Source organism: Cetorhinus maximus, chromosome 1, assembly GCF_964194155.1.
Source record: "Cetorhinus maximus chromosome 1, sCetMax3.hap1.1, whole genome shotgun sequence".
Taxonomy (NCBI): Eukaryota; Metazoa; Chordata; class Chondrichthyes; order Lamniformes; family Cetorhinidae; genus Cetorhinus; species Cetorhinus maximus.
The window spans coordinates 218,267,886-218,295,263 of record NC_135879.1 but is presented as its reverse complement, the minus strand read 5'-3'; the positions used below and the strand labels follow the sequence as shown (position 1 = coordinate 218,295,263).

At 39.0% G+C, this 27,378-nt stretch overlaps 1 protein-coding gene across 10 annotated transcripts in view; it reads right to left on the bottom strand.

Moving 5' to 3' along the window:
• The window catches only part of LOC144687329 (protein FAM53A-like), a 109,341-nt gene extending 82,833 nt beyond the window's left edge, over positions 1-26,508 (bottom strand). For 4 of the 10 annotated variants that reach the window (XR_013578117.1, XM_078553292.1, XM_078553354.1 and 1 more), the window contains exon 1: positions 25,766-26,128. Coding sequence is in view for 8 of the 10 variants with exons in the window: in XM_078553292.1 (XP_078409418.1) it covers positions 25,766-26,113 (348 nt within the window). In the remaining 2 variants the exon portion in view is untranslated. Of the gene's footprint in view, positions 1-8,598; positions 8,853-25,752; positions 26,129-26,297 lie in introns of those variants that run through there. The other 6 variants (XM_078553311.1, XM_078553320.1, XM_078553329.1 and 3 more) reach the window with 6 other exon arrangements.
• Between the last annotated feature and the right edge of the window lie 870 nt (positions 26,509-27,378).

The following is a 27,378-nucleotide window of genomic DNA, read 5'->3' as shown; positions in this document are numbered from 1 at the left end:
CATGGGAATGGGCTCTCAGCCATCATAACATGTATCAAGCAATAACAATGGTGTAAAAATTCTAGCTGCTAGCTTCAAAGCAGCAGTGGAAAAGACCAACCTTGTCAATTTCAGATGATGTGTAAGGTGGAAAAAAATAATTTATAAAGAAGTGTGCTGCTCACACAAGTAAGAAACAGCAACCTGTTTATTCTGATCCTTCACTAGGAGTAGTAGACTTGCAGAGAATGACAAATTTTGAAAAGTCTAATTTGGAGTCCTTGTAAAGTGAGCTGAAGGACAGAGAATCTCAATAAAACTATTTTATATGGCAATTTCTAAACTCTTTATATATAAAGAACAGTTTTCTTTTTGAATCAAAATGATGGGGTGAAAGGTTGCTCGATAGATTCAACTCTTGAAGCCAACATTTATTCCACTGAACAAGCAAGTGAGCAATTCCTCTGCCCAAATTCAACATCTTAGAATTTTAATGACTTTGGCGAAGTCCACTTTCACACCACCAAATCAATGAAGCCCTGTCAAAAATGCTTTGGATAAATTCCAAAATTAAGAAAATATTTTAAAAGTAAACAGAATTTGTCTCTATCTCCACATTTATAAGGGTATCTGCTGTTGAGCGCTGCAGTTACTTTTATGAAAAAAAGTAAACATTTCATTAATCCTCCATTTCCGTAAGCCAACAAAATGCAATTTGTCCGCTTTAGTGAAGAGGGTGCTTGTGTGACAGCATCTCTGTGTGGTTGTCAAAACCCCAACACCAAGCTTCTAAACTTCCAGATAGTTCACACTTGAACTACCGCTTCTACAATCTACAGCAAGTGACCACGCAAAAATTATGCAGTCATTTAAGTTGACACTACACAATCTGCTTGTCACCAACCTATTTTCATCTGAGAACTCTGCAAATCAGTTTCTCACTGCATGAAACAAAAATCATACCATGGCCGTCAACAGAACAACTGGGTTTTCCTTAGTCTGGCTGCAATAAAATCTTCATGTTTGGCTTGACACTTCTAATTCCAATCAGATCATTTGCTTGCAAATGGCCAAAAATCTTAGTTCTTTTAAGCTTAGTTAAATTTTCATATTTTAGCAAACCAACAAGCTTACAGGATTTTAAAGAGGAAGGGAAATGGCTGTTCAGGGTTCCTTCTAGTTAAGTTGATGAAGCTGATCTCAAAATACATTGAATGATAGCTATGCAAAGTTCCATGTGTAAACTGATCAGATTAATCAGTATGCATTTTATAATTAACAGATATTTTAATGGGGTGTAAACATCTTCATATACATACTGCAGTTATGCTCCTAGCCCCATGCCATCCCTAGTTGCATGGTGGCAGACTTGAATGCCACATTACCCACACTGGTAGTGTTTTAAAAAGAAATTAGCCCCAAAAACCATATGATATTGGTGATAAATTTAACAGCACTGATGGATATACAAGATATCATAGATTAATAAATAGCAGCTCTCCTGTTGCTCAGTAAATACAGCAAGTCCCTGGTTTTCATTGCTTTGTTTTATTTTGTTTTGCTTTACCATTGGTCATTCAATGGAGCCTGTATTCTTATTTAGCACCGCAAGTTTCATTTTAAAGTCATTTCACACTGGTCTGATTTTGGGCCACTGTTCATGGTAAGTCTGAAGATGAACTGTTTTAAGGGTAAAAACATTGTAACATACGCAATACAATGCATTGCTATTCTGCTAAAGAGGAGTGTGTTCCTTCAAGGGTACAAAATCTAACACTGTTAAAGTCAACACTAGGATGCACTCCCCAAGATCATCCTTAACATCCAACGCTAGCAAAGCTGTTAGTCACCCCCTCCTAAAACTCCTTTGGCTTGGTGGCAACCTTGGGACATTTTTCTGATAACGATGCTATATGAATGCAAGTTGCTGAAGATGTTGACATTCAAGCTGTTTTCTTACATGGGCAGTGTCACACAGTGCAACTGCATCTGACTGTTTTCATATTATGAATAGATGAAATGTATATGAACATTAATAATCCGACATACTGAAACAGCGTTTTTAAAATAAAAGACAAGTTAATGGAACGAAACTGCAGAACTACCAGCTGAGCAATTTATTTAAGGGAATATATATTGTGTAAAGCTTGGCCTTAGAATAAAGCTAAGAGCGAAGATGGAGGTGGGGGGTAGTGGGGAAGGAGAACAATAAAAATACAGTCTCTCCACCTTGCTGGATGCATATACACCATTTTAAGTCACAGAAGAGCTGGTTTGTAGGTGCTTTTACACTACAGGTATGCTGTCAATTGCAAACACATAGGCTTCCTGCAGTCATCAACGTTCAGGGTGAAGACAACACTCTCCTCAGACCCAATAACAATGTAAACTCTGTTTTGTTGGGTTTTGGTTTCTCCCACTGGGCACAAATGTAGTTATATTACTAAACATATTAAGTGAATTCAGAGCATCAATGTAATAAGATTGCAAAATGACAGACCACATGACACACCAAGTTGGCTGTCCAAATATAGCCTTAAGTATAATAACCTTCAATTTGCCAAGAGAAATTACGTGCATGCACATTCCCCAACATTACCAGACAGGCATCCAGCTGATTCAGGTCTAGTCAAGCTGCTCCATGTTTAGATTAAGGCTGCTAATGAGGTCTGGAGCAGTGTGGTTCTGCTGGAACAAACTCAACAATGGTCTGGTTATTGGTGAATAGTTGCTTTTTGGTGGCTCCTCCATTCTACTGGACTCAATCAACTCCTACAAACCACCTAGCACTGTGGCTAGAAAAGACAAGACCTGCAAGGTCTCACCAAGATTACTTCAATTGCAGCTCCTTTCGTCACAACTTCCACCAAGAAGAATAGCAGTAGCAATGTTCCAGTAACATGTCCTTCAAAGCCTTCTAAGTCATCCTCATTCCTGACTTGCATCTGTATCGCTATTCTTTTAGCATCACTGCAACAGTATCCTAGAATTCACAACCCAATATTACTGTGGGAACACGATCACCACAAGTGCAGCAGCAGTTCAAGGGGAAGGCTCAGCACCAGCTTCTCAGAGCACCACAGGATGGGCAATAAATGCCCCCTTGCCAGCCTCACCATATCCAAAGAACAAATGAACATTAGGAAATGTTTGCTGACTTCAGTCAAATATCCAGTGAATAATCCAAACATAAAAGTGAAAACTTTATAAAGCGGTCTCAACACATTAATCTTGTGCAACGGATTATTTAGTAGCCCTGTCTAAAACCAAATCTAAGATTTGAACAGGCACAAGCATTTTTCTCATTCCACAATATGGACCTTATGGTGAATGGTGAAGCACAAACAGAAAACAACTGAAATTTGATTCTCCTTTAATCCCATAAATCTTATTCTGCTGAGTTTCTGCAGTTGCACCTCCTACACATACCACACCTCAATTTAGCATTGCAAGCAAAATTTTTCAGGTCTACCTTTTTAGGGCATGGTGGAAAGGCAATTACAGCTACAACTTCCTGGACCTGGTATGATGCAAAGCTGTTTTTCATCTCCTTCAAAAACAGAATGATGAAGCTCATTTAAGAGAATGTTAAGATTGAGTAAATGTAATAAATCATTTTATGATGAAAGATCTGGCTGTGACAACAACTTGCATTTGTATGGTGCCCTTAAAAGAAAAATATCCTTGGACACTTTAGAGGTGTAAGAAAAAAAGCCAAGGTGATATTAGGAGGAACCTGATGTTTGGGCAAAAAGGTGTGTTTTAAAGGAGGGTCATAAAGGAGCATAGGGAGATGAAAAGGTGAAATGATTTTGAGGAAATGCCAGAGTCCGGGACTGGCCAAGCTGAAGGCATAGCTGCCAATGTTGGGGTGAAGGGATGGTTTCACAAAAGACTAGAATGTGAATGGGATACTCAGAAGTTGATGGCTTCTCCTTTGTAGGAAATGGAAGAGATAAATGAGATAGGGAGAAGTAAGGCCATGAGGCAATTTAGAACAGGAACGCGTTTCAATTTGAGACACTGGGATATAGCCGTCAGCAGGAATGGAATGATGAGTGCATGGAACTTGGTTAGACACAAGATATGGATAGCTGAGCTCAAGATTATGGAGTGTAAAGTATGACAGACTGGCCAGGAGAGCATTGGAGTAGTCACAGGTGAAGGTGAGAAAGACAGAAATGAGGGTTTCAGCAGTCGATGTTGAACTAAAGTTTTGGAAGTGAAAGTAGACCATCTTTATGATAGCACCTATGGGGATTAGAAACTCTCCGAGATTCCTGACCCTCTGGCTCAACTTGAGAGTTATCAGAAGAGGAATCTGCAGAAAGGGTACAGAGTTTTACATGCAGGCCAAAGACAAAGACCGTTGGCTTCAGTCTTAAAAATATACTACTGGAGGAAATTGTGGCTCATCCAAGATTAGCTATCAGACAAGCAGACTGAAGAAGTAGAGGGATCAAGTGAGATAGTGGAGATGTAGAATTGGATGTTGTCAGCACATGTGAAAGGTGAACTCATTGGAGGGCCATATCACCAAAGGACAGCATGTAGATGAGGAAGTCAGCCAGGTCTTGCTTGTAATTTATTCCTTGAATCAATAAACTTCTTTAGCATGAAAATCAGGTGTCAGATTTATTGAGTGCAGTAAAGTACTTCAACATGCACTTAAAGGTGCATGATGATGGCTGATTGGGCATTCTGAGTTACAGTTCTAAGCTTAGTATCTTAAGCTTTCACAAATCAAAATATGAACACGGTCAACCAGTTTTTATACATCTCAACCACTCGCTGCACATGACCATCCACACAATTGTACATTACATAATTATATAAAAGTAAAAATACAACACCATATATGGGAAACTTAATTGACTTATTGCCTATATGTAACTTTGGCTTTCCTTACTAAAGCAGCTTTTCATTAAAAAGCATAACTCCCTTAGTTTCATTCTCATTTTATACAATTGCTATTCTATTAAGTGAAACCTTATAATTAAGTTGGTCTTTGTTTCTGTATCAATCGTGCCAATTAAAAAGGATGTGTACTCAGATATTTCCTTTGCAGAACTAAATGCTTCCCCACAGAGTTATCAAATGGTTCACAATGTGATGGCTTGTCTTTAATTATTACTTCATCCTGAAGCTGACCATTGCTGCAGCATCAACCCTGGTCCTATAGCCTATTAGTTCTTTAAATTGACTTGTATGTCCCAGTTTAAAATGCAACGGTTAAAAGTTAACATTGCTACAATATAATGAGAATTCAATAATAGCACAACATTAATAAACAAAGACAGATTAACTATTTCCTTGCACAAGGTTGGATCTTTGGGGGCTCCAGAGGTAAAAGTGCATGTCAGGAAGAGAAGCCATTGCTGGGGATAATCTGTCCTAGATTGGATGATGAGGGGAATCAAGAGAGGATAATCCCACTGAGCTACACAACAGAGGGGGAGGATGGTGTGACAGTGTCAGCTGCAGCTCAGTTCCACACCACAAATTAGAGCACAAAATCTAGGCTGATGCTCAGGTGCAGTACTGGAGGAGCACTGCTTTTGGTTGGTACGATAAGTCGAGGCTCTCAGGCCAGTATAAAAGATCCCGTGGCACTATTTCAAAGAACACAGGAATTCTCCCGACTGTCCTGGCCAATATTTATCCATCAGCTAGCATCACTAAAATGGATCATTTTGTGGGGCCTTGTTGTGTGCAGAATTAGGCCAGGTTATCCACATTACAACAGTGACTTACATTTAAAAAAGTACTTCATTAGCTGTAAAACACTTTGGTACATCAAAAAAGGCACTATAGAATCCAAGTTCTTTCTAATTCATGTGAAAGGCAGCAGACAAGACAGAGGTAGTACATCAGAGGCAGTCACAAAGGTTATCATTTGTAATTTTGATTAGGACCATTTTGGTGCGATGAAGAAACCAGACTGAAGGGATGGATACATGGTGGGGTGTAGGTAATAACAGTATTAACCGCTTCCAAGAAATTGAAAACAAGTTCCGTACACAATTGGTATTTGATAAAGAATCCAAGTGGTGAAAATCATCCTGCAATGATAAGACTCTGTTCTTTGCTGTCTTCAGCACTAATAGCAAATTAGTAAGGATTGGCATTCACCAGATCATCTGATATTTAGTGGGAAAATATTAATCCTGTACTCATTATTTTGGGCAGTTTCATCCTTTCTAATGAGTTGTGAGTCATCTTCCCTGAAAACTTGTGATTAAAGTCAGGGCCCTTTCTACCTACACATTCCCACAAGCAGATTTTCTACACAAAGGGAAAACAAGATAGGCAGCTGTGTGTTCAAGCCCCTGAGCTGCTACGGTAGCTCTGCATACTAACATATGAAATGAGTGACAGGAAATGACCTATTGCTACACCTAGCATGTCCCATATAATTATATCCTATGCTTCACAATGAAAACACTCCCTCCCACCCAAGGTCACATAATCTTTTTTGCTGCTACCAAGTGGTTAAGTATTGCCTTAAAAACATTTTGAAGAGAAAAGGAGCTCCCTAATTGTGCAGTATAACAGTGCATTTTAGAACAGAATGACAAACTTGCCGAAAAAATTTACGTGGTATTAATTAAAACAAGTCCAGGCCTCGAAAGATGGTGTCCAGTTCCATTGATTCACGGCATTTTTTCAAGCAACATTTGCTTAACATTCAGGGCTTTACAGTAGGATCAAAGCTGAGGCTATCTGCACTCACATTTATTATTGAGTAAATTGGACAGCAACTTCCAGCATTCACACATGCACAATTAAACACCGAAACCAGGAAATTGCCCTGTTCTTTCACAATCTTTGTTATATTGGTGCCTTGCTAAGAGCTTTGGCATTAAAACACATGAAGGGTGAGAAGTTGTGGGACTTACCCACGAAACATGCTATAAAGGTTAGGGTTTGCCCATTCAAACGTGAGTGAATTTTTTTTAATGATGTGGTTAAGTCTTAATTACTATCAAACCACCTCACTGGCACTGAAAAATGTGGATTGAAAAATGAAAAAAAATTCCTTCAGATTGTAACTATCATTAGATGATTTAAAAAGGACAAAAATGAATTTTAAACATTTTCTTTGCTCCATATCTCAATCCCATCTTTCTTTCCCTCTCTATTTCACATTCTGCAAATGATTTTACATGGAGTTAAATATTAAACCTTACTGATTTAGACTCTGCATGTCTCAGTGAGTGTTATTCAATGTGATTGGTCGAGTAGATACACTTTTACTTGCCACGTACAGAGGTCTCAGATTCTCTAGAGAACATGTCATACTGAAATGCATCTCTAATTACCAGAAGTTGCCATATATAAGCTCGTGAAAAATCATCGGGCAGCTGTACACATACCGAACAGCAAGCGTTGTTCGTTTTCCATTAACAGCAAAATTCAGCCCAATAATCTTACTCAGAAAAACACAATGGATAATTAGATGTCACGTGTAAAGGTGGCAAAAGTTCGCAACACTTAACAGGCCTTAGCCACCATTATAAAACCAATATTAAGAATGTGATATTAGTTCTTCATAGACAAGTAAAGCCAATAATCACACAGACTTGTGAGCTTCCGTTAAAAAAAAAGCTATCAATATATCCAAAAACACAAAAATGTCATTAACATACCTCCCCCAATTTACAAATGTTGGGCTTGATAAACATTTTACATAATTAAAAGCTACAACACCCCATAAATGCAAGAACAGATTAGCATTCACAAGTGTCAGCTGGTGCCATATGATGATAGGATAAGGGCCTTGCCCTCAATTTCTGATTGTAATCTTATCTCAGCTTGACCACAGGTTAGGCACTTCTGCTCAGTTAAGATAAAGTAAATCAACAGTCCTGTGCAATAATGGCATTTGGCAGAGGAAGAGAGCAGGCCACCTGCCTTTGCATGGAATGATGTGCAGCATTTTGAGACAGGGAAAAGCTTATAATGTATAGGGCATGCATATTGCCTAGCTGAAGTATCCTCAAAAGGTAATGGATTGAGTCCCAACTGGAAAGATACTGCATGGAAATGCAGAATTGAGATATGCATGGCAAGCTCAGGCTGACAAAAAAATAGCCTCATAAGCAAGTATAACAAGGTCATGTTGTTTCTTTGCCAGCATAACTTTGGAAGATAAGTACATATGTAAATTGGGGAAAGTAGTCCAGACAAAAAATACATTTCCATGAAGGTTTCACAGGTTGAGAATCTTCACCTCAAGTAACAGAAATTCCCACTCCTCACTAATCAGACCTTTTAATAGGAAAGACACTGCAGAGTGCTCTCAGGGGAAGATGATAAAACTCGCAAGATTGGCCAACAATTCAGATACTCAGCCACCAGATACTCATGTGTTAAACTCAGTGATGGAAGCAGTTGAGGTTGCACAGTTGGTGATTTGTCATTATTTAGCTCAAATTCTGATATGTTTTTGACACTAAAGGAATTCCACTATTTGCTTTCATCATAATCATAAGCCTAAAATTAACATTATTAGAAATATGTTAAAATGCAACACAAAAGAACAGTAACTAGGAGTAGCACAGAAATTAAGAATCATGTCTATCATTAGTTTACCAAGGAAATTTATGAAGCTCTTACCAGATTAATACTGTAGGCCTTGCAAGTGATATCCTCCAGGCTCTGACTCTGCAATTTTTCTGTGATTAGCGTTACCATGGTAGTTGTCCCTTTTCCACTGCTCACACTAACAAGCATTGGAGGTTCTTTATGTGCTGTTTCAATATTCCCCATGCATTCCCTGGTTGCCGTGCTGCATCCCTGTTCTTATTCATAGACCTCCATGGCAGCTGCACTGCTCACAAGCCAACATTTCCTTTGGTACATTCAATCATCTGTCAAAGTTACAAATGCAACAAAGAATTAAAGGTTTTATTGCAAAATTAATTTACAAAATACTGAAAAAAAAAAGGAAAATTGTTGAAACTTTGCTACATCAGGCTAGCTCATGCCCACTTCATTCTGATACTACCTTTTCCCAAATACTAATCATGAACATGAATACTATCATCAAAGCCTAAACTAAAACTCTCAACAGGAGTTTAGGTCAATAAGACTTCCAAGTAAACCTGTACCTTTGGCCAGTTTTGTGTCCCAATTTTCTCCAAATAATTCTGTCTTGTGCGACAATCTTGTTAAAGTTTATATAACTGCAGAAAGTAGCTCACCTCCTGACTCCCCGAAGTCTGTCCACCATCTAGAAGGCATAAGTCAGGAGCATGATGGAATACTCTCCACTTGTCTCGATGAGTGCAGCTCCCACAACACAAGAATCTGGACACCGTCCAGGACAAAGCTGCCCACTTGATTGGCATCCCATCCACAACCTCCAACACCAATGCACAGTGGCAGCAGTGTGTACCATCTACAAGGTGCAGTGCAGCACCTTACCAAGGCTCCTTCAACAGCACTTCCAAATCCACGACTTCTACCATCTAGAAGGACAAGGGCAGGAGATGCACGGGAACACCATCACCTGCATGGTCCCAAGCCACTCGCCATCCTGACTTGGAACTACATCACCATTCCTTCACTGTCGCTAGGTCAAAACCCTGGAACTCACTCCCTAACAGCACTGTGGGTGTACCTACACCACTTGGACTGCAGCAGTTCAAGAAGGCTGTTCACCACCACCTCCAAGGGCAATTAGGGATTGGAGGTAAAATTGGTGGCTGAGCCAGCGACACCCACGTCCAGGGAAAGAATCAAAAAACAAACTGACATTACCCGCTCAAGTTCCCAGTCTCAGTCAAATAGTTAGTGACTCCTGACTACTGGCTAAATTCACCCATGACACTGGGACAGGCACAAGAGGTGTTGCTCTAAAATGAAGTGTTGCAAAAACAAAAGCACTCCATGAGCTCAGAATTCAGTACCTATACAGTTTCACTTTTATAGACAAGGAACTTAAGTCTTCAAAAAGGGAAACAAATCTAGGGACGAGTACTTTCACTGTTAAATGTTAACCATCCTTTTTTTTAAAAAACCATCTTTAAAATTTAACATTCAGATAATAGTCCTGTACATTCTATTCTAAGCAGTATAAACACTTGCTTCCCATCATTGATAGACACTTGTTCACCAAACATGCAGCTTGTATACTCGGACATCATTAATACAAATCTAACTAAATTAGGGGACGATCTGAAAATCATATCTTCATGCAGTGATGCCATCTCAAAATTTTAACTTGCAAATCTTAATAAAACTTAGTCCTCAAATAATGGCAAAACAAATTAACTTTCTGTAGTAGGTAAGTAAGAAAAGGCTAGTTACCTCCGTGTCTAAGATCCTCCTTAGCTCCATTCTGACATCATACTTGCATTCCTTCGCAAATATCTCCAAGAAAGATTTTTGCAAATGTTGCATAAGTACTTAATTTAAGCTCCTATATCCCTGACCAGTCACATTCATTGCCTAAAAATAATACATACTCATCCAAGAGATCTACTCACTGAAACTAAAAGCTACTCTGGTAAGTAAACAAGAACTCCATAAAACAAATTTTAGTCAAATTCTGTTGGGAAGACAGAAAGGACAGACAAGCATCTGTCACCGCTTGCAATTCTGAGCTCAACTACACCCACTTTTGCTGGGGTTTTCTTATGTGGATTTATTTTACAATTAAATTCTCAGATATACTTCACAGATGGCTGTCTATATAGGGCACAAATATTTAAAATACTGTTAGAACTTAATCCTGTATCTCATTAAACGTTAACTTCACTAGATGTTACATTCTCAATCTTACGTTGTTGCTGATAGGCCACTATGAAGAGAACATTCAGTAAATCCAGAAGGGACCAAACATATGGTTGTTAAATTTGCTGATGACACAAGGATAGGTGGGGAAGAATGCTGTGAAGAGGCCATGAATTTGCAAAGGGATATAGATAGGTTAAGTGAGTGGTAAAAATTTAGCAGATGGAGTATAATGTAGGGAAATGTGAACTTGTCCACTTTCACGGAAGGAATAGAAAAGCAGCATTTTATTTAAATCGAGAGAGAGATTGCAGAACTCTGAGGTACAGAGGGATCTGGGTGCCCTGGTACATGAATCAAGAAAAGTTAGCATGCAGGTATAGCAAATGATTAGGATGGCAAATTAAATTTGTTTATTGCAAGGGGAATAGAATCTAAAAGGAGGGATGTTTTGCTGGAGTTGTACAGGGCTTTGTTGAGACCACATCTGGAGTAGTGTGTACAGTTTTGGTCTCCTTATTTAAGGAAGGATATAAATGTTTTAAGAGCAGTTCTGAGAAGGTTCATTCGATTGAGGGGGGGGGTGGAGTTATCTTATGAAGAAAGGTTAGACAAGCTGGGCTTGTACTCATTGGAGTTTAGAAGAATGAGGGGCGATCTAATTGAAACATAAAATCCTGAGGAGATTTGACAGGGTGGATGCTGAAAGGGTGTTTCCCCTTGTGGGAGAGGGTAGCACTAGGAGAGAGTTTAAAACTAAGGGGTCTCCCATTTAAGGTGGGGATGAGGATAATTTTTTTTCTGAAGGTCATGAATCTTTGGAACTTCTCTCCCCAGAGGGCACTGGAGGCAGGGTCAATTAATATTTTTAAGGCAGAGGTAGAGAGATTCTTTACTAACAAAGGTTATCGGGGCTAGGTGGAACGTGGAGTTGAGGCCGCAATCAGATCAGTTACAACCTTACTGACTGGCAGAGCAGGCTCATGTGGCCAAATGACCTACTCCTGGCCCTAATTCGTATGTTCATATATACGTAAATTGCAAAGTACTGTGCATTTTTGTCATAACTGCACAAAATGGCAGTTTTGAAACCACAATACAATCCACATCATGTTGGTTAATGGTATCTGAATATTAGAATATGTCCCTTTTAACTTGGCACCCACCTGGTCACCAACATGAAGTTTGCAATCAAACACTACTACCAAAGCAGAAGATCTTAAATCATCTTTCACCAGATCTAGTTCAAAGTTCAAAGCCTTTCATGTCAAATTCGAACAAAAACTGCAGGTTGTGTACATTCAACCTTATTCATAGCTTTGCTTTGATCAAGATTTTCTATAATTTCCAATACACTCTTGGTATAGATTTCTACAGGTGGCAAAGGCCAGCGTACTTGACAAAAGTCTCCATGATCACACTGCCCCACATTAAGTCTGAATGAAAAGTTCAAGTAAAAGCTTATTGCAATTAAGCAATTGCCATTTTGCAGGAGTCCATCTTTTTTTGCATGCCCTCCACCCTGGAGAAATTTCAGAATGAAAACCATTCATTTTAAAGAAATTTTGACTAAACTGACTGACTCTTGCACAGGTGTGTCATACAATATGCCAGCATTTTAAACATTTACAGTACATTTGAAAGGTACTACAAAGCTTTATTTCTCTTTACAAAATTAATCTGTGCTGTCATATATTTTAATCATAGAATTTGTCTGCATTTAACATATCAGACAAAAAGTATAGTTGTTAAAAGCACAATTCCACAAACGAAATGGAATTTAATTTGACTACCAGCCTCTCTACCTGGCCTGAAAATCTCACAATGTTCCCAAAGCTGTCATTTTGGAATAAGTTCTTCCAACACTAAAACTATCCCCTATATTCAGTGTAATATCTCACTTTTTATATAAAAAGACAAGACTTTGAAAAACTAAATGCAGCTGCTCAAAAGTAGCCTCATAATTTTTAAAAACCTCAAGTGAGGGCATAATTAAAGTACACAGTTTCTTTTAAAGGTTCTGTATAGTCAATAAGATCCTGAAGACAATAGCCATTTAGAGAAATTACAATCTCTACCAATATTTAAGTTTGTAATACCCTAGCTCAACTAACAAACCGATCTGCATTCAATTATTTTCCACTTTTTAGAAAAAGGTCAGCTTATTGTTGAGTAATTGAGACTATCAATATTCAGCTTCAGCATTTTGTGGAATTAAATTCTTTTATACATTAATCCTAAAGCACAATTATGAACAAGAATCAATCTTTGGTCCAGGGTTTTTCATGTGTAATTTTAGCAGATAATCTGCAGGAGAAAAAAAGGGTCTTCACAAAGTAGAAAAGGTCTTCCACCACTGAACTAGATGAAATGTATTGCAGACCATTCAGTGCAAAAGTGGGGAATGAAAATGTACACCACAGTCCAAACCTCCATGGGTTACATCCTAAAACAATGCAGATTCAAAGAAGGTCCATTGGTTGATGTGCAGCTTAGTGATTTTTCCACTATATTTTTAGTGTCAAAATGAGGCATGAAAAACAAAAGCAATGCAGAAAAGCAAAATTCATCACACCAATGTTAAATTTAGATAATTGTAGGCTATATCCAAAAACAGATCCAATCAGGATGTGGGAAAACAAGTTAGTAGCCCAACTTTCAAAAGAAATGAAGATATCCATGAAAAGGAGAAATTTGCAGGGTTTGGGGAAAGAACACAGATTGAGACTAATTGAGTAACTCTTTCAAACAGCCGTCAAGACGTTAGGCCGGATGGCCTCCTTCTGTTCTCTATGATTCTTTTGATTCCATATACTTCAGGATCATGTGAACTGAGCTCATTATAGTTCTGCACTAATGTTTCACTTGCTCAATGCCATATGACAAGCTAAAGCAGCCTCATTTCTTACACATGTGCGATGTCAAGCCACAAACCACAATTTCATCTGATATGTGCTAAATTAGTGCCTAAATTAACCAAACAGGAAGATTAGCCATAAGAGCTGGTAATGCAAAAGTTATCAAAATGGATTAAGTATATTCTACACATTTTTTAAAAATGTTTTTCATTGCAAAGCAACAACTTGCATTTATATAGCTCAATTAATGTAACAAAATGTCCTAAGGTGTGTGTTGAAGTAAATATGACACTGAACCACAAGGTATTAATGTAGTTGGCCAAAAGCTTGCTCAAAGAGTTAGGTTTTAAAGAGTGCCTTAAAAGGAGTAAAGAGAGGTAGAGAGGTAAAGAGGTTTAGGGAGGGAATTTAGGCATGTACCAATGGTGAAGGGATTAAAATCGGGAATGTTCAAGAGGCTAGAATTAGAGGAGTGCAGATATCTTAGTGGCTTGTGGAGCTGTTGGAGATTACTGAGATGAAGAGGAGGGGCAAGGTCATGGAGGGGTCTGAACACAAGAATGAGAGTTTTAAAAGACAAGGCATGCTTAACTAGGAACTGAGGTGCTGGTGAACAGGGTGACCACAAGTCTATGGAGGGTAGAACATGGTACCCAACCGGGAAGGCATTGGAAGAGTCAAGTCTGGATGTAACAAAGGTATGGATGAGGGTATGAGAAGCCGATGAGCTGAGGCAGGTGCACAGCCAGGTGACGCCACAGAAGTGGAAAGAGATACAGGGAATAGACATAGTATATTTAATGCAAAACCAAGTCATCAAGTAACTCATGAAACGCACATGAAAGAAAACTGAGGGACTGCGGAAATACTCGGGGTGGGGTGGGGGGGTAGATTCTACAAATGCAACAAATTAAAAATGCAGTCACCAATAAATTCAGTCTGCTCCTGCAAGTTTTATTTGAAGTTTGAATTAAAAGAGGATGCCCAAACTATGACCCACAAACCCCAGTGAACTCAGTTCGATTTTCATTTAGTCATGAGCCTGAAAACTTGGAAAGGTCTGTTCCTAGCATTGCTGCCTTATTGGATAAAGCTAGAATCAAATCACCTACATCTGTTGTGTAAGCAGCTTGAGGTACAGGCAGATTAACCAGAATTTTAGCTTAAATTTACTATACCCTGCAAGTTTTCATTGTAGGCACCCAAATAGCCCATGCTGCTAAAAACATGAACATTCCTACATTAGTCTTCCAGGCGGCAGTTGTCAAATGCAAGATCTCAGTACATAAAAATGGAACGCACAATAAACCGTACAAGGTCCCAGGAAAAGATATCTGTCGAGAGGAAAGGCTCAGTTTCACAAGGGAATATTGGCAGAGGCATAAGAACCAGATAACCACCCTGTGGATGGGAAAGGCTTATTGCACAGGAAGACGCAAACACAACCAGAGATGATAAAATGTAAAATAAAGTCAACTGTACATTGCAGGTGACCTTTTAAAAGTGATGCATTATGCACATATACAATAGTGTAGTAGTCATGTTACTAGACTCGTAACCTAGGTGCCTAAACTAATAAATAAGAATACAAATTCAAATCCCCCCACGGCTGTTTGTTTAAAAAAAGCTGGTATCACTAAAAATAACCGTCAAGCTATCGGATTTCCATAACAATTCAAATTGTTCACTTGAGTCCTTTAGGAAAAAAAACCTGCCAAGCTGGTACGGCCTTTATGTGCTTTCAGTCTTACACCAACATGGACAACTCTTAACTGCCCTCTGAAATAACCTAGCAAGTCACTCTTGCCAAAGCAACACAGAATGGACAATAAATGCTAGCCTTGCCAGCCACACAACAAGCAAATAGAAAAAGACAAAGACTACTTCTTGTGAAGTTACATTTGAAAAGAACCAAGTCAAATGGAAGAAAGTTTGGTTAACATCAGATAAGATCAAATCCATTGACAAATACCTGTTCAAAGGCAAGCAATTATAAGCAACATTGAACTGTTTTCAAATCTCTTGTTGAAGAAAAAGGTGTCAAATCAGAAGAAATCAATTATGAAATAGAATGAAGTGGCTAGCAGAATGATGTAACCCATCCCCAAGCACCTTGTAGCATATGATCATGAGCACCCAATCAAACAAAAACTGTGCACTGAACTACAAAATTGACTCCACTGCACATACAGGATATAGACTCAAAACCAACTTGATGGCTGTAAAGGCTGAAAGTGATAACTTCCAGTAATAAATGTTGAGCTTGGGTATGCCACTACGTGGTTTCTCGTTCAATATAATTACCAACCTAACTGGTTCTTTTTTTTGGCAAGTTTTAAGCAAGCTTGCAACGCCTTGATCAATGGCCTAACTGAATATCACCGGACCCAAGAAAACTAATCATAGGATTATATGTAGAACAAATGAAAAGGGCACTCAGTAGAGCTCATACCTCTACCACACTGTTTTAACTATCCTTAATAAAATTAAGCCTCGAGGCTTTTCCCTACCTGGTTGACACGCTGTAACTACAAAGCTGAAAATAAGGAACCTTATAAAGCTTCCATATCACTAAGCAGGCTTCAGGCCAATCCATATCCAACAACCTGCTCTGAAAACTCTGTTCACATCTTGACAGTTGTGAGAAATTCCACCACACCAGCTGAGGCAATCAACAATATTGAAAATAAAACCACCCACAACATTCTTTTAAAAAGGTCAATTCCCCCCATCTCCCAATGTTAATCTTTAAACAAATACAGGATCCAGATCCACATCTTCGCCAAAAACTATTCAGTTCTTCCTTGAGCCATTATCTGGTTTCATTGAAATCCACCCATTAGTTTTTGAGCTGTACTGTTTACAGACAAACAGAATAAACAGGGACAGAAACTTTGGTGGCAGAGATAAAAACTAAGGATTATTACACGCTTTAAGAGGGAAACCTCAAATGCATTTTTCAGTCCAAGGTTATTGAAGATAACTGCATTATTAACACCTTCATTAAGGACATGCCTGCTCAACTCAAGGTAAGGTTTTCAAATGCAAGTTTCAATTCTAATCAGCAGCAGATGTTTTTAAAGGGACATAATCAACGAAGCAGGAAATTAGTTTCCTTCCTGCAGTTTCATTCCACAAGCCACTCAAAATTGATCCTTTAGTAAAGCTGGTAGAAGAAAGAAATAAAGCCAGTGAAGTATTTCACTCAGCGTGCAACAGGTTAAGAACCTTTCTGAACTGTCATGAAGCTAGGTCCCACTTGCAGCAGCTATTTGTGAGGAATAAATCACAGGATGAGCTCATCAGTTCCAATCTTCTTTGCATTCCTATCGGGAGTTCATCTCAACGTGCACCAAGCTTAATCCCCTATCGTTGAACACCAAAGCCTTTGTTGGAACCTGGCACTTCTAAACAAGTTATCACATGGTCTCAGACCAAAGCCAGCTCATGGCTCTCACATTCTCAGATCATTTTGTGCTGCAGTTGAAAATCAATAAATATTTCAGTGAGTTAAGCTGAGTTTGGGAGGGCTCTGCTCTCTCCCATAATCTGTACTTTCTCCATATCTATGCCATCTACTCAATAGCCCTCAACTTCCAGTGATCTGGCAGTGCAGTGATCAAATGCAGTCAAATAACCTTGCCAACGCAGGCTATCTAGGGTAACACAGAAAACAGTCTTGATCCAAGGTACTGCCAAGACAACCTGATTTTACAATTTTAGTGAGTACCTGTACAGCATTTCTGCACAATGTATGATCAGCTCCCCAAAAGGCAAAAAGGTCTGTGCAACAAAGGATAGCCTCCCTTCCCACCCCCAAATCTCAAGAAATTTGAATGTGCCTTTGACAGACAAGCAGTGAAATCAAAAACACTGAGCTAACTGGTAAAAACAGCAACACCACTAATTTAAAAAGTGAAGTGCTGCATATGTTGGTCAGTAATTTCTCAGGTGCAAGTCAGAAATGCAGATTCAGTTTACAAACTGCAAGGCTCCTAGTTATCCAAAAGGTTTGACGGGACTTCCAATTTCAACACAAATCTCCCTCTCCCTCGACCCACGTTTTCTTTCCATCTCTCCTGAAAGTGAGGGGATTACAGAACTTGGGAACCAGACAGCTAAAGGCACAGCTTTGAATGGTGGGTGAAATACACAAGGGAACTAAAAGTTGAAGCACTCAGCTGATGGATCACAGGCACCACAAATGTGAAGAAAAAACAAACAGCTAGTTTCCCACTGACAGAGGGCATGCTTGGTGGTAGTGTGACAAAAACACCAAGGGGGGAGGGGAATGAGAAAGGGAAGGAAGAGGGAAATGGTGAGGGGCAACCATGAGGGAAGGGGTAGGAGGAGGAAATTGTGGCAGAAAGCAGCAGCCATAAGAGTGGCAGAAGGGGACAGGAAGAGGAGTTTAACTGGGCCATCCATATCAACAATGTGGCAATGAACTAGAGGCAAAGCCAGGAATCACAGTAGGCTGAATAGAAGAAAGCAGAAACCTACCTGGGGACATAGGCTAAGCGAATGGGGAAAAACAATAACATGGAGGCCAATGTGGGTGAGTATGAGATTATCTACTTCGATTAAAGACAAATCAGAACATTTTCTAAACGGTGAGATTAGTGGAAACAGTGGAGGAGCCTCTGGGATCCATGTGAATAAATTATTAAAAGCTTTGTAGAAAAAATTCTTACAATAACTAGCTTTAAAAGTACAGGAGTCAAAAATCAACTAACCGGAACTGTGGATTTCAAGAGAACTTTCCACTTAAGTCTCCTTAATGTTGCTGTTTATTGTGCAGCAACACATACAAAATTTGGCACGAAAGCATTTCATACAATTTCAGTTAAAACAGCAATGCTTAACATTTTCAAAAATTAAGGAGTGCATTGGGGCAAAAATTTTTTTTTTTTAAATGCTTCAAAGTAACAAAAATAGATTGCAATTTTACCAAAGGTAACATTACAAGAGCTGTTATCTTCTGGCCTATAAATAATTTTCACATCATTCCAGCACAAGGGTACATCTCTCTTACTGGAGACCTACCAATGAATGAGCACTTGTTGATTTAATTACACCTCTTTTGCAATCCAGACAAACGTATTCAGAAAAAACAGGCAAGAGATAGCATGCAAAGTTTATACTCGGTTTGGCATGGCCACATTTATTGTCCTTCCCTAGTTGCCTTGGGGGGCTAATTCAACCGTATTGTATGCAGCTGAATCATCAGGTAGGGGTGGCAGATTCTCTTCCCATAAGGATATTTGTGAACTAGTTGGGTTTTTTCCCCCAATAACATTCCATGAGCTTTTAAGGATTTATCATCTTTCCCGGTATCAGACCACAAAATTGTCTACTGGTATTGGAAGGGGACATGTGCAGGCTATTTCCCCTCAGTGCGGTTCTCAGTAGATGCGGTTCTCAGTTGCTCCATGTAACTTGTTTAAAAAAAGAACATCCACTACAATAGCTATCAAACAAGTCATTGGTCAGATTTACAGCCCTCAACTTAATGCCCTGAATGAAAGGAGAAATAATTACTCTGGTCACCTAACTGGATCAGTAGTAGTAAATCGCTACTCAGTAAATTATCCACTCCATTACTTACCCAGCCCTCCCCCAACACCTCACCTTGGCTGAGAAATGAGTGACCTCAAATAGGAGAGAAATAATTTTTCTAAAGATTGAGAAAAAAAACAGCATTTTACAAGTCCTGTTTAAAATTACTTGCTGTTAAAACTAGAACGCAATTCAGTGTCCATGTCTGTGGAGCTGTTCTGGAGCCAATGAAAAGAAAGCTGCTCATTTCTTCAAACATGTCCAAAACTACTGGTTACCAAGGTAGCACTGGGCCATTGGCTAACAAGCTATCTCTAGTCCATTAAATGGAGCATGCATCACCATGTGAGTCACCATCATTCTGACCACCAATTCAGCTTTTTTGGGCATGTGTATGACCATGCTAAGGGGCCATTCCACACAGGTGAAAAGAATGATGAGCACTGCACACACTGACCTTTCCCAAGTGATCGGGAGAAAAAATTCCCCCTTTAGCATGTGTATGGGGCAATATCAAACCACATTTCATGAGGTTATCTAAAGTTAGCTGAAAGGAATTTGTGGTTCTGCTTTGGTCTTTCATGACTTCAGAAAAAGAGGGAAAAGACAAGGAAGTTCAAAGGTACAGGTGTTAAATGCAGCAAATGCAAACGTTCATGTTTTCCTTCTAGTCTCAGCTGTATCCTACTGAATGTTGAAAAAGGGTGCACTGACTTGCCCCAACACTTAAAAGCTACACAAATGTGAATAAATTAAATCTTACATTAGTGCTGATACTTCAACAGGTGGTTTATTTCCTCACTGCAAATGACTTAATGCCTAATATCTAGATTAAATTTTGAATGGCAAATGAATTTCAAGGAAGGCCAAGTTTAAAAATGTTTAAAAATAAAAACATGCAATGCATCACAGTTATCTAGATTTTTTTTAAAAAAAGAAACTGTGGTTTGGCGATTTATTGCTGACTACCTTTGAGTGTGGGTAGCTGGAGTTAATTATGGGAAGGTGTTTAGGCAGCAGCATGGAAGCAGGACTACACAGGAACAAATACATCACAAGATACACCAGTCAGGATCACTTGTATCCTGGTGAAGCTGTTGTTACTTTGACACTACAGTTTCCACTGACTTAATGATGGAGACAAAATAAATTGCAAAGTTCCAGCCTGATTACATACATTGAAGAACCAAAGTGGAGTGCAAGTTTATAGTTTTAAAGATCATCAGCACCCACATCACACAGCCAAACAGTTCCTACTACGACTCAGTCTGTTAGATGAAATCGCCAAACTGACTGACCTAGATCACATCCAGTTAGACATTCCTTACAATTGTATTAAAAATTTTACATGTTCCAACACTGCAAACAACCAACAGGAGTTGCCAAACTGTGTCTCTTTGTGGGATGCTTAAATAGCTACCATAAAAGCCTGCCGTCACAGTTTAAATTAACTTGCCAATAAACTTGTATACATCCAAGCTGCTAATGCCAAATGAACTTGGATAAATGTCAAATGCGACCAGCAACCAGAGCATTGCTGAAAGCAGGAGTTTAAGCAGGAGTTTACAATTATCCAGATCAAACTGGAGAAGCTGACAGGATATAAAAATACTAACAGATAAAAACCAGAATTTCCACAGGCAATAAATAGCCCAAGCCTGTAATTTGGATATGCCAGTCCCAAAGCAATGTAAACCACTTACAGCTTTCCTAGAGTTAATCAGGTGTCTTGTGATTAACTATTATCTAATTAAATGGTAGAGCAGGCTCGATCTGCTGATTGGTCTACTCCCACTCCTATGTAATAACTGGCTATGCAAGTGCATGAGTGCATGCACATGAGCAGAAAATACACAGAGGCTTATATTCAAGATTTTTTTTATATTTTGAAATAAACATTTTCTGGAGCTCAAATACTTAATCTGTAAAACTTCCTAACATTAGCATTGACCAATAATGGCCAAAAAGCTGCTCTTTTTAGTAAAGTCCATTTTGTTTAAGAAAAATTCTCATGACTGAACAGGAATTATTTGACCATGAGTATTTCTATAGCATTTTTGTGTTTAAGAATCAACATCACTGCTCTAAACTTAGAGTTGTTAATCACCCTGTCTTCCGACAGAAGTATTACATGAGGACAACTTTACACAATATAGTGTACTAGAGGTTATGACAGTCATGACTCCATTTGTGAATGGATGACTAAAGCTTATAATTCAGATCTTCAGCATGACCTAAAACAGTGAGCTCAAACCACCAGAATGTAATTCGCTTTAGTTGCTAAGTGATCAATACATACACCCTCAAACATTTACCTTTTATTTAAAAAGATTAGGAGTTGGTAATCCTGCTGGAACTTGCTTCCAACCTGAGTAAAGAAATACAACATTCCCAGGCTAGAACAAATAATACTCACAGATGATAGGCAAGTGTTACTGGAAGCAAAATCCACAATTCATTTTTTGGCCTAAATTGCACAGTTCCTGAGAAAGCCTTAACAACTGTAGGTTATTCATAACAGACTCTGCACTTCTGGTTCATGCAAAGGTTATGACAAATTATAGAGCCATTCACTTCAGAATTCTTGATGAAAGGGACACGAAATCCAGAAGTATTTCCTGCAAGGCGAGGACCCACCACCATGGTTAACTAAAGAAGTTAAAGATAGTTTCAAACTTAAAGAAAAAGCATATAATTGCACATAAATGGGTGGCAGGTCAGAAGATTGAACACAATATAAAAAACAGCAAAGAATGACTAAAAGATTGATAAGGAGGGACAAATTAGAGTACGAGAGAAAGCTAGCTAGAAATATAAAGACAGATAGTAAGAGTTTCTATAGACATCATTTAAAAAGTGAGTGTTGGTCTGAGAGAAAGTGAGTCTGGGGAATTAATAATGGGAAACAAAGGGATGGCAGATGAATTAACAGGTATTTTGCATCAGTCTTCATTATAGAGGACACAGGTAACATGCCTGAAATAGTTGTAAATCGGGGAATGGAAGGAAGGGAGGAATTCAGGAAAATTAATCACCAGGTAAGTAGTATTGAGCAAATTGTTGGAGTTGCAGGTCCCGATGGGACTTCATCCTAGGGTCTTGAAAAACGTGGCTAGTGAGATAGTTGGTGCGTTGGTTTTAATTTTCCAAAATTCCCAAGATTCGGGGAAAGTTCCATTAGATTGGAAAATAGCAAATGTAACTTCTTTATTCAAAAAAGGATTGAGACAGAAAGCAGGAAACTACAGGCCAGTTAGCTTAACATCTGTCATAGGGAAAATGTTAGAAAGTGTTGAAGACATTATAGCAGGGCACTTGGAAAAATTCAAGGTAATCAGGCAGAATCAACGTGGTTTTGAGAGAGGGAAATCACATTTAACCAATTTATTGGACTTCTTTGAGGAAGGAACATGTGGTGTGCATAAAGGGGAGCCTGTGGATGTTCTGTACTTAGATTGCCAGAAGGCATAAGGTGCCTCATCAAAGATTATTGCGAAAAATAAAAGCTCATAGAGTAGAGGGTAACATATTGGCATGGATAGAAGATTGGTTAGCTAACAGAAAGCAATAGGCATAAATGGGTCATTATCTGGTTAGCAAGATGTAACAACTGGTGTGCCACAGGGATCAGTGCTGGGGCCTCAACTCCTTGCAATTTATATAAGACTTAGGTGAAGGGACCAAAGGTGTGGTTGCTAAATTTGCTGATGACACAAAGATAGATAAGTAAGCTGTGAAGGAGAAAGAAGGAAGCTACAAAGAGATTGTAGATAGGTTAAGTGAGTGGGCAAAGATCTGGCAAATGAAGTATCATGTAGAAAAATATGAAATTGCCCATTTAGGCAGGAAGAATAAAAAAAGCATATTATCTAAATGGTGAGAGATTGTAGAGCTGAGACGTAGAGAGATCTGGGTGTCCTAGGGCATGAATTGCAAAAGGTTAGCATGCAGGTACAGAAAGTAATTAGGAAAGCTAATAGACATTTGGCAGTACAGAACCTTTTCAGCAATACTCTGTACTCGAGACATGTCAAAGCTTTTCATCTTGCACTCATCAGAACAATTCGCAAGAATACCAATATAAGGGGGAAACAACAACAATTTATAGCATATGTGGAGATTGCTGATTAGTTGGCAAGTGGACTCTGATTGGTAGAGGTGCTGCCATGGAGAATGCACCAATGATGGTGACTGACAGTCAACTGCCAAGCATCATTTGAAGTTTAAAACAGGCAGTCTGACCCTGATTGGTCAAGACATTGCCCTGAGGAATGAGTCAGCTATTGGCTGTCACTTATTTTATTTAGCTGAAACAGGCACAATGTGCGTACTAAAAACAGAAAATGCTGGAAAAACTCAGCAGATCTGGCAGCATCTGTGGAGAGAGAAGCAGTTAACGTTGAGTCTGTATGACTCTACTTCAGAGCTAAAGAGAAGTAGAAATGTGATGGATTTTATACTGTTTAAGAGGGGGTGGAGCAGGTGGAGCAAAATAGAAAGTCAGAGTAGGTGAGAGCTAAGGAGAAATTTAACAAAGATGTCATGGACACGGAGTGTTAATGGTTGCATTAAAGACTAAAGAAAATGCTGATAGTAGCATAAAGGTAGGATAGCAAAATGTGTTAACAGCAGAACAAGGGTCAGAGTGTAGTGAAATTTTTCCTGAGGGTCATGAGTCTTTAGTCGTGAGTCCTGCTCTTAACTTGTATGTTCATATGTAAGCGATGCACATCTTTCTTGAATAATCTTGAAAGCATGCAACCAATATGACAAATAGGGGTGCAAAAGATGAAAAAAATTAGAAGCTTTAAGGTTAAGAGATCAACCTGCAAACTGAGATCGGCACCTTTTTTAGCCTCGAAAACAAATTTATATCTCCTTCTGTACTGAGGAAAAAGAAACCAGTTCTGGTAAAATTGATAAACTCTTAAACCTTTAGAAAGAAACTGATTCAAAGCTCTAATCAGGTCCTGTAAATTTCTCTTACTCTGTTTGGTGTGAGGAAATCACAGCCTTGCAGACACTTCAGGTGAAAAATGGGAGTTACAATCAGAATTAGAGGAATGACTAAGCATGAAGAATTTATGAATCAAATTGTTGACTCCATATTCCCTTTTCTGGTGCATTTCAAATAGCGTCCATCATTTGCAAAGTTCATGTCTCTGCTTTCATGATGACATCATACCACTATCCTCCCACCTTCTTCTGGTGGAAGGGGCTGATCGCCACTGTTATTTCTTGTGGCACTATTCCTACATTAAAGCTTGTTGCAGACCTAGAGCGACAGGATATGAAGTCTTTTTGCTCAGACTATTTCAGCATCATTAAAAACAGGTTTCGAATAGATGCACAGCACACCACATTGTACCTGAATTAAAACAATGACATGCTGTTCATGGTCTATTCGTTTCAGAATGGAAATCAGTTTATTTCCCTTAAATCCACCTTTGCTAACAGCGCCTCTTTACCACAACATAAATTTCTCAAATCTGCACGCATCTCATGGATTCTCCATGGAAGGAAATTTTACTGCCCACAATTTAAGTATTTGTTTAAACAAGCTAAATTTACTTTGTAAAAACCAATTTGTGGTTGCAGTTTAGCAGTGCTGATTCTCATTGACACAAAAGATTATATGGCTGCAGTCGAGAATGTGAGTTTCAGACTAATTCACCTCAATTTCTCAAAACTGAAAGATAAATTCACTAATAAAAGGCTTGTCAAATAGGCAAATTCAAAAATGCAAAGTTCTACATTGATAAAGCCATAAATTGCCTCAATTGATGTTAAGTTTTGAATCTTCAATACTGAAGTTACATACCGTGGAATGCAAATAAGTTCATAAATCACTGAATAGTTTTTTTTAAGGATTGACTACTAATGAGTTACATATGGGTGAACATGAATACAGTTAAACTGCAAACTCCCTTCACATTCCTACTCAAAAACATTCAGTAGCAAGACTTCACTGAAATGCTGTTGTCTGTACGTCACTATTCTCAGTATATGCCATGAATCCTAAAGAGTCCTGTCTTTCAGTGCCACTCAGATTAAAAACAATCAAGACATATCTGATGTTTTAACACCAAGTATAGAGACTAGATTTTTTTAACCTACAAAATTGCTTAAGCAACAATTCAGCTCTTGTTGCAAAATAGCAACAGCCATAGTATAAAAACAAGGATTCAGGGCAACACCACAATGACATCATTAGATGTTTTCACAGAGAAAGAACACAAAGGTGAATAGTGATCCAAGATGCACCTTATTTATTTGATGCCCACCCAGCCTGCACACATTATACAACCAAAATTTTCATTTTATAGAGACTAAAGCAAATCTGTCATTTAAAACCAAAAAAACACACACACAAAAGGGTCAAAAAATTATTGCAAAAGCCATCCTGCTCAGTTTTTAAAAAAAATACAGACAAGAATATTGTCCGAGGTACATAAATATAAGATATTAATTTTTTTTCAAATCCCAATAACCATAGAGACATCAAAAAATTGCATTTACATTCCTCTTGTATTCATTTCCTAAATGTAACCAGTTAATAATCCATAAAAGAGAAAAATGCATTTTTTTCAACTGCATTCCTTTGAAAAGCACTCACCGTTATTTCTTACCGTATCAATTAAAGCAGAACTTCCCTCCGTCTGAGAGGTGCTGAATAATATGGTGCCACCCCCTTTCTCTGTCAGAGCTTCAAGCCCCCATCTACAACAACCGCAAGAGAAACACAAACCCAGGAGCAAACTCAACCTGACTCCCACCGTTGGAGACCCGCCCACCGCCGCGCGCGCATTGGTGGCTCCTCTCCACAGCTGCAAGTCCCCCCGATGTCTGATTGGTTCAACGTAACGGTCAATCAGGCGGCACTTCTCCACCCCTCCCCCTCTAGTGAGAAGACGCCGGAATACGCAGCCCGGCGGAATGCCGGGAGATGGAGTTCTCCCGCTCTCGACGCTGCGCATCGCAAGAATAAAAAAACTACAGCTCCCACAAGGCCGTGCGAGCTCCAGACAGGAGAGGCCCCAACAGTCGCTCCCCCCGCCCCTCCGTAACAATAAAAACCCGTCCGTAAAAAAAGCTTTCTCTTCTCAGCCACTATATCCTCGATGCTATACCAGCCCTTTATATGTATATATATATATATACCTGGACACTTAACACATCTCTCCAACAAAACTACAGGACATCAAGCTCATCTTCTAAAGAAAAAAAATCTTGCCCAGTTTTCCTTTTTTTGCCTCTCATAACACAGGCACGTTGGTTTATGATAAAGGTGAGCAACGTACGAGTATAAGACAGCAGCTCCCATGCACATTTACATCTTTCTCCCAACCGCCAGGAGAACTAAGCCGGCGGCCCTGCGCGGCCACTTTTATAACCTCGGCATCTACCACTCACGCAGCGTCATGGGGGGAAACGAATGGGAAAAGGGGGGGGTAGGGTGGAGGTGGTGTGTTAGACCAGACAGAGTAAACGTGTAGTGCACGGTTTTTTTCAACGGCACATATTGGAGCGATGTTGATTCTTACACATAAAATGTTGAAATCGATCCCAGTAGAGCGTCATTTGTTTTAATTAGCACTGTGAGGATTCAATCCACCCCCTAACTTTCCTCCCTCTCCAGTGTGGAGCAGTCCAAACCCGGGTCCCAGATTATAAACAATGGGACCTCGTGGGAGCTGCAGCAGGTCAATAACCCAGAGCAATAAAACAGAGAGCATTCAAACAACTATCATTGCAATATTACTCATTCCACTAACCTTCTGGATTCCAGTCTGCAAACGACGCCTTAATGCAGAAGCAACGTATATTACAATGCACATTAATTGTATATGTATTTAAGATATGCATGAAAAGTAAAAGATAGCACGAGTCTATTTATTTTAAAAAGAGATTATTCAGGTAGTTCCAATCTCATTCAATCCTACCCAAGAAGATCTTATTTTCCCTGATATTTCCAACCGTGCCTGTTATATTGCTTGTCGAAATAACACATTACGAACATGTTTTTTTTTTAAATGTGCAGAGTAAGACTCTGTTAGGGAAGTAAAGATTGCTACTTTAAATAATTTGATTCAATTTAGTGGGACCGAAGATTCGTTACTGTGGTTTATTGTTTACGACGCGAAAATACCTTTTTAAGGTTGCTATCTATATTATAAACATTTAAACAGTAAAAGGACTTCACCCGAGTTTTTCATTCACAAAACGCACCGAACAAAATGTT